This window comes from Leptosomus discolor, chromosome 15 (assembly GCF_034619465.1).
Source record: "Leptosomus discolor isolate bLepDis1 chromosome 15, bLepDis1.hap2, whole genome shotgun sequence".
NCBI classification, from domain to species: domain Eukaryota; kingdom Metazoa; phylum Chordata; class Aves; order Leptosomiformes; family Leptosomidae; genus Leptosomus; species Leptosomus discolor.
This window is the reverse complement of record NC_141405.1, coordinates 11,005,770-11,016,568: the sequence shown is the minus strand read 5'-3', so window position 1 is coordinate 11,016,568 and position 10,799 is coordinate 11,005,770. Positions and strand designations below refer to the sequence as shown.

Genomic DNA, 10,799 nt, shown 5'->3' with positions numbered 1-10,799 from the left:
AGCCGCCCGCTGGGCACGCGACGCCGTGGCAACCGCGCCCGGCCCGGCCGGCAGGGGGCGCTGTGGGGCGGCGGAGGCCCCCCGCCCCCTGAGGCGGGGCCGCTCCTGGGGCGGCGGGGGGAGCGGGGACGGGCCCGGCGCCGTGGGCCGGTGCCCGTGGTACGGGGGGGCGGCAGCTGCGGGGGGGCTGCGCCTTGCAGACGAGCAGGGGCGGCAGGGCCGGGCTGCCGCGGGGAGAGGGGCTCGGCGCTGCTGGGGCTACCCTTCGCCCCGCTCCTGGCCCCGGTTCACGGCGGCTGCCGAGAGCCGTCGGGGAGCAGCGGCTGGGTCTCTGCGGACCCAGCTGGAGCCGAGGGACGGCACGACGCGGGTGGAAGATCTCTTTCTATCCCGTTACACGGCCCCTCGGCCTCCCCTGCCTGGTTTCAGGGCCTTTGTGCTCCGAGAGGTTCGGACTTTATTCAGTGATGGAGTAAAGCGCCAGAAGAAGGGGCTGGAGCAGGAAGGTGACGGGCCGTGGGTGCAGAAAGTGCGTTGACACCCGTTGGGTTCACGGCTGGGGTCGGTGGGCAGCATAGGTGAGCAGTGGTATGGCCCCAAAGGGACGCGCAGGCTCTGCCACCGCACCAGGGACAGCCACAGCCTGGTACCACCCCGGCCTCTGATATTTTGGCACACTAGATGGGGTCTGCTGGCCCACCACAAGGAAATACCCTGAAGACTCCAGGGAGGAGGGCAGGCCAGGCTGCTAAGGAAGGGCTTTGCATTTCAAGGCATCTGGTGCATCCTGTACATCTCCGGGAGGGGAGAGGGACTGCCATGAGACACTTTCAGCCAGCCAGAAAGTCCAGTACCCAATCATGGAAAGAAAGAAATACCCTAGCAGAGCCTTTTAATTGTAGGGAAAAAGTAATTCTGCAGTGTTCTTTCATTTGAGCTCTGTGGGCGAAGGCCAGGCATGGAGGGCTGTGCCTCACCTCCTCGTGTTGCCTGGATTCCCTCTGAAGGGTACAAGCAGTTCCTGTCTGCTGTGCGGCTGGCACTGTGTGAGCTTGCTGCCACCGCTGGCTCCTGCCATCGCTGGAAGCAGGCACCGAGACAACTATACCTCCTGCTCCAAATAGCTCGAGGAGTGGAACATATGAAAGATAAAACCACGAGCGGTGGGTATAGTTGGAGGTGGGGACGTTCTCATCCTGCAGCCAGAATGGTAGCTCTATGGTCTACAACCCTCCCCCAAGGGTTGCCTTGCCTGACTGAGCTACACGTACACGTTCACATTTCATGTTTTAAAATGTCACGTCTCCTCTTGTCCTGACCCCAGGTAGCCGGGGCACGTTGGTTAAGGCTCATATGTATTCACTGCTCGTGGTCTCACATCAGCCCTTTCCGGTGAATATAGATCTCCAGTTTAATACAAAAATGACAAGGCAGGTACACAGCTGGGGCGTTCTTGCTGGCTGCCAGTGTATAAACACCAGGTAGGACTTTGCTAATCAGCGATCAGCAGTTTCAACCATGGACAAAAAGAGCCTCTTGCACTGGGCTGGATGGTGATCAATGTGTGATCCTGGGGGGAGCTCTAGCAACCTCAAGAGGCTACAAAATTCTCTGTATGGCTTGAAGGGTGGTGCTCGCTTGGGACCACAGGCAGGCAGGGTCTGAGGGCGTTTCTGGTGAGCTTTGTACCTCGGTGTTGGGTTTTGCCTAGGCTCCAAATTCCTATAAAATCTACCTGTACTGTGGTACCACTAGTTTGCTGTTGAGCCCCAAGCTGCAAACAGGCCAGGGAGGTGTGAGAAACACTGGACTGGCTCACCTCCCCTCCAGCATCCTAAACTGGGAGAGACTGGCTGGAGTGGGCTGGGTCTAAACTGCAGGAAAGGACCTCAAATGTCCCCAAAGGCAGCGCCCACAGTCCCGTTCCTGGCACCGCATTGCCCTCTCTCCACACCACCACGACGGCTGACCGTGGAGGGGAGGATGGCGAGCGGTGGTGCCTGCGGCACTGCCGGCAGAGACCGCAGCAGGCAGGCTCGGGTGGCGGCCAGCACGGCGAGGGGTCCCCATCTCCGTGGGTGGCGTGGTGAGGGGCTGTCCCCCATGGGACCTAGGCGTTTTGAAAGCCCCACACTTCCAAGAGCTGCACCTTGAAGTTCTCCTGGCAGAGCGGAGGGTTGTCGAAGGTCTCGCAGTGCTCTGTGCGTCCCCAGAGCAGGTTGGCATCGAGGGACAGAGCCTGGCCTCCTCCTCCACCTGCAAAAGCAAGCAAGATGGTTGGGATCCGCTCTTCCCGCCTCGCCACCCAAGCAGGGGCACTGGCCCAGCTGACGAGGTCTCTCGGGATTGCGCCCATCTCTCAGCTTTCTGTCCTTTGGCCACAGCGCAGAGCTGGGCTGGGGCTGCCCTGAGCTGCCTTCCCTGCTAATCAGGATGTCAGCGTGGAGGCAGAGCTCCTGGAGAGCTCTCTGCAGGGCAGCCAGCGCGAGAGGTTGCCCTGGTAGCACAAGCTGAATTATTAAACTGCCTGAAGAGCTGGAGAGCCAGGAATGCTCCTTGCATCCCTGCAGCCAGGCTTGCCCTCATCCCGCTCCCGAGGGCTGGAAGCGAGGCAGAGGCAGCTGTCAGCGCTGCAGGCATTTCTGACTTGCTGCGGTCCTCTGCCGAGCCCACCCTGGCGGTGGTGGGGCACCAAGATTCAGCCCCCATGCCCAAGCCTCGCCTGGCTGGCATGTCTGCTCTGGGTGACCATGTCTGGCCTGTCCTCGGGCTGATCTCCATCTACATCTCCTCTCCATCCCGCACAAAGCGGAGGGAAGGGCTGGGAAGGAAGTTTGAGCTATTGTGCTCCCCTTCGGCTGGCAGAGCCGCTCTGGGGCTCTCAGGAGAGTCCTTGCCCTTGTGCAGCTTTGCACTCTCCTAATTTGAAGAAGAGGGGACTGACTCCATCTCCCCTGACTTTAAATTGATATCCTAAACCAGGAGGTCTTTGCCTCTACAGGCAGCTCAGATTTTAATCTGGAGTAGAGCCCTTTTCAGCCAAAGCAGCGCTGTGTTGGTGGGGGGGGTGCCCACCATTCACTGATTACCGATAATGATGCCTTCCCGAGACCCGGACATGAACATGGAGGCTGTTTTGGAGGGCAGCAGGAAATGCCTGATGGCCAGAAACGGGGAGAGACGTCCTTTCCTCTGCAGCAGGGGCACAGTGAGACGGTTTGAGCTGGTGCCACGGCTGTCCGGGGAGGAGCCGAGGAGGGATGCGGCAGAGGGGGAAGGCGACCGCTGGCGTGAGCGTGGCACGGCTTTGGCCAGCTCTGGCTTCTTGATGAACACCCACTCGTACCTCTCTGTCTCGGGGCGCACCTGGAAAGGAGAAACATGGTGAGCCCTGTCCTTTGGGGATTCTCTATTGCTGGGGGAAGAAGGTGCTGCCTGGCCAGGCGAGTCGGGGCCAAATTCTCTGTGCCAGGTCCGGACCCGGGGCCAGAAAGGGACAAGGCTCCCTGGCAGTGCCAGGGCTGCCCTGGAGGTGGCTGTGGCTGAGAGGTTGGTTTTGTTTTTGCCAGGCGCTGCCGGAGATGGGCAAACCTGCATTGCCCCCATTTCCCGGGTGGATGCTGGATGGATGCTGGTGGGATACCAGATGGATGCTGGCCTTGCCCCCAGGATCTCTTGGACCAACTCGGACTGCTTCCCCTGCAGGGACCCCAGGGCTCATTTGAGAATGCTCCATCCAGGAGCTGCCTTGAGCAAACAGGGCAGAAACCCATCCTGCCTCGCATGCTGCCCCGCTGTCAACCCAGGAGCATGCCCCAGGACCCACCAGGGGTTATGGCACATTGCCTTGGAGGCTTGGGACAAGCCAGCTAACCCAAGGCAGGAGTTTGTTCTCCCTTTGATCCAGCACAGCAATTTCTTGCTGCCGCTTCTTGCCAGAGCTAAGGGGCAGCTTGGTGCCACCATGCCCTGGGTGGTCAGAGGGGTAAAGGAAAAAGTAATTAATAGACAAACCCGTAAGTGTAACAAAATAAAAAATAAAGTGTGACTTACAGTGAACACAAAGCACTCCCCTGTCCCAAAAAATCCTGGTGTTGCACAGCTCTTTTTCCTTTCGCTCCAGTCAGAGGAGAGAAACGCCCCGCACACCTTCGGGAGAGAGCACAGGGAGCTGTCAGCGGGGGTGGCAGCTGGGCCCAGAGCAAGCCCCAGCAACACCGGCCATCACACGTGTGTTCAGGAGGGCAAGGGCTCTGCGAGGTCCCCAGGGGGAATCGCAGAGCCAAGCTCTGCTATGCCAGCTAAATCCTGCACTGACAAATCTCTGGTGCTCTGGACATGAGTCCACTCAGCTTCAGTCCCTGAGGGGGGGCTCTGGGAGATTTGGGGGGTTGCTCTTTTGCAGCAGAGGCGGTTGCAGTGAGCTGCGTGCTGGTGGAGTGAGCAGGGCTTGTCTGGCTGTGCTGGTGTGTTCCCTGGGCCGGGCTTGGGAGTAGGAGCTGTGCCCGCCACCCCCGAGCCCAGTCCAGCGCCCAGCGCTGGAAAGGACTAACTGGCTCAAAGCACTGTATGAGCAGCATGGCATCACGCTGTGGGCGGGGGGCTGGGAGTCCCTTGTCCTCAGCTGGCCCCTGGATGGTGGCGAGGTGGTCACCTGGTTTATGAGTCTTCAGAGAAAATGTGTTTTGAAATGGCAAAGACTCAGGTAACACTTTTTTTTTTTTCACCTGCAAGGCTTTTAACCAGTCCCGGGGGTTCTTCCACCCGTGGTCAGGCTGACTGTGGTGCGGACGTCCTTGACTTCACCGCGGCTGGAGGGAACCTACCGAGGGGTGGGCACTCGTGCCTGTCCTTGATACTAGCTAAGGAATAAAATGAGCTAAAATGTGTAGGAAATAAGGTTTTATAAGTCACCTTCTCTTGTCTGCACAAGGCCCTAGGGGGTGACAGGGTGTTTATCTCTGCACCACGCTGAAGTGTCAGGCTTGGGAAATCAGGACTGGTAGGTCAATAAATCTTTGGGATACCAGAACAATTTACAGAACTTGCCTCTGCTGTTTGATGAAGAGTGGAGAGATAAAATACGGGTTTATGAGCCACTCTCAGAGTCCCCGGGAAGAGGCCTGGCTCAGGGGTTTTTGCAGTTATTTCACGACTTTCAAATATTGTAGAAGCTGTCCTTATTTCTCCTCCATTCCCCCCGTGTGGCTGCTCTTGCAATCAGAGATCCTTGCATTTAATGCATTAAAAGCAAGTCCTGGCTCAGACAAAGCATCTGCTGACTTCAGGAAAGGCTGCTTAGCAAGGACTGCGTGATTTAGTCTGTATTTGCAGTAACACAGTATCACTCACGGCCTCTCTCCATCTCACTGACAACCCCTCTGTTTCCCCCCAGCAGCACCCTTTAGACCAGCCTGTGTCTAAGGTGAGTCTCGGTGCTGGAGGTGCAGTTTGTTCTCTCCTGGGACCTGGGACAGACCCCAGGGCAGGGCAGGAGAGGGACCACACAGCCCCGCGGCTGCTCCAAGAAGTGCTGGTGGGGGTCAACCACCCATTCCCCTTCCCCACACCAGTACCAGCACAGCCCATTTCTCTGCTTGGGAAATACTCACCTCCCCCTCTGTGGTTTTTATGAGCAGCACTGTTGGTTCGTAGCCTTCACAGCATGTATAAAACCTGTGGAGATGAACGAGGAGGCTGGGTCGATGGGGGTCTGAGACCCAGGAGCAGCATGCCACGCAGAGACCTCTGGTGTGCGCCAAGAGTGAGGCTGTAAAGGACACTGGAGAGCAGGGGTGGCTCTTCTCAGCCTTTCGCTGTGTGGGCAGCTGGCCCGAGGGAGCTCTTGGAAGGACAGCAGCAGAAACTCATTGTCATGTAGCTCAAGCAGCTTCAGTGTTCGTGCAGGAACAGAGGGAGTTGGCTTGTGGGACTTCCCAAGTCATCATTTTTGCTTGGTGAAGCAGGTCATAGCTCAGATAAATCCAAATACCAACTCGTCCCACCCTACCCTCAGGCACCACAGGGGTGGAGGAGGATGCTTCATGGGGGGAATTTACCAAACGACCTTGCTTTTCTTTCATCTGAATGTGTTTTGTAATCTGGGCTCTGCACCCTGTTGCAGAGGAGCAGATTTGGGTTTCCTGCCTGAAAACATTCATGTGAAGGCGGCCTCAGCCCACTGGAAGGCTTTTGCTGCTTCACAGCTGGGGAAGTCCGTGGCAAACTCATTTTGCAGCTCAGTTTTGAGCCGCAGCACTGGCTGCAGCATCCAGCAGCCACCCCATGCTCCGTGCCACTGGGAGGGAGCTGGAGTCCTGGGGATGGTGTGCTGGCTGGACCTGGCTGATCATAGCGTGCCTGGCACGGCATGAGACATGGGGATGTCCCCTGCACAGCACATCCACGGGGCTCAATGTTCCCCGTGCAGTGCCAAGTTGCTGATTGCCATCTCACTGAGCCCTCTCCCCTACAGCCAGCACTGGCCCAGGCCACACTCAAGGTCTTGAATCAAGCCCAGGAGAGTCTGCAGGAGACCTCAGGTGTACCCCACGGACACTACACGTTGCTCCTTCTTACACCACCAACCTCTGCCCAGTTTGACACCTGGCCCATCCGACCCGACCTGACCCAAGGGGCCGATGATGCTTTACCTCTGCAGGCTGCACCCATCTTCTGAGGTGGAGAAGAGCAGCAGCGGGGGGAAGAGGGAGAAGCGCTCAGGGATCCAGGACCAGATGATGCGCATCTCCTGAGCTGTTACAGTGCTGGAGATGAAGTTCTGTATGTCCACGGCCAGGTGGAAGGACTGCCTGTGCGAGGGAGGGGGTCCATTACTGCCAAGCTGGGGTGCCTGTCTGCTTTTAGGGGTGCAGCCCCCATGCATCAGGTTTTGTCATGCTTTTTGCGTGGTGAGCTTTCTGTTCACATCACTAGCTCTAACTGTACAGTGCCTCCTAACAGGGTTCCCCCCAAGGGGCTGTGAGGCACCCAGCACAGCCAAAGCTACTGGAGATACCTGAAGCTCCCCCTATATTGTATCTCCACTGTAACTCGTATTTTGTCTGCTTAGCCCCAAGAGCTGGCAAGCAGATATCTCCTTACCTGCTCTGCACCATGGTTATGCCCCTCTCCATTAACGCCTTCCTGTTGGCCATCTGGAGAAGCCAGATTTCCTTGCGGGAGAACAGCCGGATGCCAAAGGCTCTCTCTAGGAGTTTGTCGACAGTCACGTGCTTAGCAACGTTCTGCACGAAAGCCTGCAGGCCTGCCTTGATGTCGGTCCCCTCCAGCTCGGCGGAGGTCACTGAGAGCCTGTACTGCTTCAGCAAGGCCAGAGCAATGCGGTAGAGGACCTTCTGCCCCTCTAGCAGGTAGACATCAAAGACGCGGATGGCATAATTGAAGGGGAGGTCGTGAAAGAGCCACGATAACCATTCGGAGTAGACCTCAAAGACATTCTCAGAGGTGCTGGCTATGAGTTTGTGAGCTGCTGGGCAGTGCTTGTTGGCCAGATCCCCAAAAGTCATGCAGGAGGCCTGGTGGGCCAGGAAGGACTGGTCAATGTAGCTGGTGTGGGGAGCATTGCTGGCAATGAGGCGAGAGATGTTCTCGAAGCACTGAGCTTCATCTTCGCTGTAGTGCAGCAGCAGAGCCACAAGAGAGGGGAGGATCGGGCTGTAGGTTATGTCGGGGAAAAGGTTGCCAACACAGATGAGGATCTTCTTCAAGGCGGTGACCCCTTCCATGTTGAGGCAGTAGGTGGGCATGGAGCATCCTTCCAGGAACTCAGGCAAAGGATGCGAGCTCACACTTAGCTTCCCGAAGAGCCGACTTGCCACGTCCCTGTAGACAAGAGCATCTGGGGTGACGAGACGGCAGGCGACCTGCTGGATGAGCTGGTGGTAGACCTGAGCTCTCAGAGCGCGGCTCGCTGCCCAGTAGCCTTCTCTTGCCAGCTTCTTCATCTCCTTCGGGGGCTTGCTGAGGATGTCTCGGGGGATACGGGCCTGTTGCTCCGCATCTGGCATCCTGTCCCAATCCACGAACTGTCCACAGCTCAGACAGGAGGCATCGATGTCCCAGCTGTCAACCTCAGATGTGATCACGACGGTGACTGGAGATGAGCCAAACATCTCTGTAGGACAAAGACCTTTTATTCAACACACTTCACTGCCCCAGCTGACAGTGTTTCACCCCGGCTGACAGCGCTTTGAAGTCTTACAGCAACGTCTTTTATTTCAATAGTTATTCTCCAGCCTGCAAAGGGAAGGTTTCCAGAAGGCTTTGTCTGGCTGGAGCTGCTCACTTTGCCCTTGCCTGCTCACATCAGCTCAGGCCCCTGGTGAAACCACTGTCCAGGGGCTCAGGGAAGCGTGGGGCCAGGTACCAGCTGGTTGTCAGGGCTGCTTCAGAACACCGGGAGGGGCTTTGCACCCCTCAAAAAGCTCCTGACTTCCCAGCCTGTGACCTGCCGAGAAGGAGATGCAGAGAGCAGGGACACAGTCCCTGTCCCTTGGGGATGACCATGAGACACCAGCGTTGAACCATTGAAGATAAGGAGCAGCTTGGTCCCAGCCCAGCTCTGCAGGGGCGAGGAGGGACCTCACAGGCAGTGGGGGCCCAAGTGATGCTGAGGCCAAGGACAGAACGGGGCAGGAGGCAATGTCCTGTCTGGGTCTGGCAGCCCAGGACCAGGCTGCCACAAGCCCAGATGGAGCGGGCAAAGCCGGCCTCGGGTGTTTGCCCTCTCTCTTGCTGCCTCCTGCCAAAATCTCCTGCAAAAGTCTTCCAACCCCTCTGGCTGCTTGGGTGCCAGAGGGAAGGTGCAAAGAGAAGGTGCTGCAGTGGAGAGGGGCTCATCAAGGGTGCGGGAATGGTCTGCGGGGTGCCAAAGGGTCCCTGCTTCCTACATGCCCCCATGCACCTGGAGAGACCCCATCCAGGGAACCGCACGCAGGGGCTAGTGAGCATCTGAGAAGCCCCTTGGAGACAGAAGGTCCCCGGGGTGCCCTCAGGGGAGGCTCCCGCACACAGCACCATGGCAGGGCTGTGCCAGCTGCCAGCCCTGTGCTGGGAAGAGCAGAGTTTGAGCTCCTCCTAGAGAGAAGTGAGCAGCATTTTCCTGGGGTTGCAAGAGAGCTCAGCTCCAAACCCTGTACAAGGAGACGGGAGTTGTCTCCGCATGGGTAAGTTCTGCTGGGCGGCGATTAATTGGCAAGGATAAAGTCAATTAGCGCACACATTAATTCTCTGATACATTTATCTTGGATGTGCTCGGTTGGGTTGGGGAGTCTAGGATGGATTTGCACCCAGCCAAACCTCTCTGTTCTGGCCCCAGGGGGACACAGGGGGACAGCGCAGTCCCAGCCCTGTGGGCTGTGTGCGTGGCAGCATGTGGTGGCATGTTGAAGGGGTCTGGGTGCCTGGGCTACTCTCAGGCTGGGTCTGGCTCTGGCTCCTGCTCTCCGGTTCAGTTTGGCTCCTGCTCAAGTTCAGCAAAACCAGCAGATCAGGTTCAGGGAAAGGGCAGCAGTTTTAGCCGGCTGCTGCTCCACCTGACTCCCTGCTTTGAAGACAGGCAGACTCTGAGTACAGTCACCCAGGCTTCTAGCCATAGACACCGGGCTAAAACAAGCATTGAGGTTGAAGCGGGGCTGTTTGCACCATCGTTGTCCCCAAATTCACCTTGTCCTTGCAGCCACCCACATCAGGAGCGTGCTGCCCTGCCTGAAATACTGAGAAGCATCAACCAGAGCCCACATGGCTGTCATTGCCCCAGCCCAGGGTGCTGGCTGGTGGCTCCAGCTCTGCCCGCCCCAGGACATGCTGGGGGTGTGGGGAAGTAAATGTGGGTCTGGTCCAGCCCCTCTCCTCTGCTGGATGTGTCCCCAGCACTAGTGGGGCCAGCGAGAGCCTCTCTCATCTTCCCCAGCGCGAGGCGTGCGGCTGTCCCTGGCCGCAGCTCACTCACCTTGCCCAGTGCTCGTGTTATCACCCTCGGCCAGCTCAGCCATGGGGAAGCCACCAGCCGCCCCCCCTAGGGAGCAGGGCAGGCTGAGCCCCACCTGCAGCATGTGCCCAGGTTCCGGTGCACCCCGCCGCTGGGTCCCCTCCGTCCCCATCCCCTGCTCTGCCTTTTAAGGGGAGTGCCAGCCCGCCGGCACAGGAGGTTTATTTGGTGTAAATAGGGCGAGGGGTGGAGCAGCTCCCATGCCTGCGTCCCCCCTTCCCGCCCCAGTTCTGCGCCGAGGCTGGGGAGGGGGACGTAAACACCCCGTGGGATGAGATAGCCATCAAACCAGCAACACAGCCATTAAACTTAATCATTTATTTTTCCCAAGGATAACCTTCATTTTCCCGCTCTGGGGTTCACTCCCTTCACCAGCGTCACACGGGGCAGGGAGGGTGCTGCGGCGGTGAGGGAGGGCCAGGGCTGCGGCGGCAATCGCCCGTCCTTGAACGAAGGAAACATCAACACAGCTAGTGGGTTTGCAACCGCTTCCCGCTGGATGGTCCCGGGGGAGTCGGAAAGAGAAGCACGTGGGCAGTGAGCGCCAGGAACCGGGTGATGAGGGAGAGATGGGGGCTACGAGGACTAAGTGATGCCCTTCTGCCACTGCCCCGGCCACCCTTAGGGACACTTTTTGGCGGTGGGTGTGCCAGGGCTGTGCCGGCTGTGTTTGCGCCACTTCTTTAGCACCAGCCAACAGAAACCTGGGGCGATGCAGACGTGCCCCCTGCAGCACCCTGTGCCTCCGGTGTACTCAGCTGCTGAGTGGGAGCACAAAACGTGAGCG

General features: G+C 58.3%; 1 protein-coding gene across 1 annotated transcript; it reads right to left on the bottom strand.

Annotated features, from left to right (window-relative positions):
- Window positions 1-2,110: 2,110 nt before the first annotated feature.
- On the bottom strand, window positions 2,111-10,076 carry LOC104340684 (TBC1 domain family member 24). The gene is made up of 7 exons (XM_086473657.1): window positions 9,974-10,076; window positions 7,105-8,137; window positions 6,654-6,812; window positions 5,613-5,676; window positions 4,054-4,149; window positions 3,090-3,366; window positions 2,111-2,256 (listed from the first exon to the last, which is right to left on the bottom strand). Exons 1-7 carry the CDS (start codon window positions 10,074-10,076, stop codon window positions 2,111-2,113), a joined length of 1,878 nt encoding a protein of 625 aa, XP_086329783.1.
- Window positions 10,077-10,799: the final 723 nt, after the last annotated feature.

Excerpts from the sequence above, each read along its gene's own strand:
- LOC104340684 (XM_086473657.1), bottom strand. The coding sequence starts at position 10,076 with ATGCTGCAGGTGGGGCTCAGCCTGCCCTGCTCCCTAGGGGGGGCGGCT. Across the intron at positions 5,677-6,653 it reads GATGGGTGCAGCCTGCAGAG|GTTTTATACATGCTGTGAAG; the intron begins GTAAAGCATCAT and ends TCATCTCCACAG. Across the intron at positions 4,150-5,612 it reads TAAAAACCACAGAGGGGGAG|GTGTGCGGGGCGTTTCTCTC; the intron begins GTGAGTATTTCC and ends TCTCTCCCGAAG.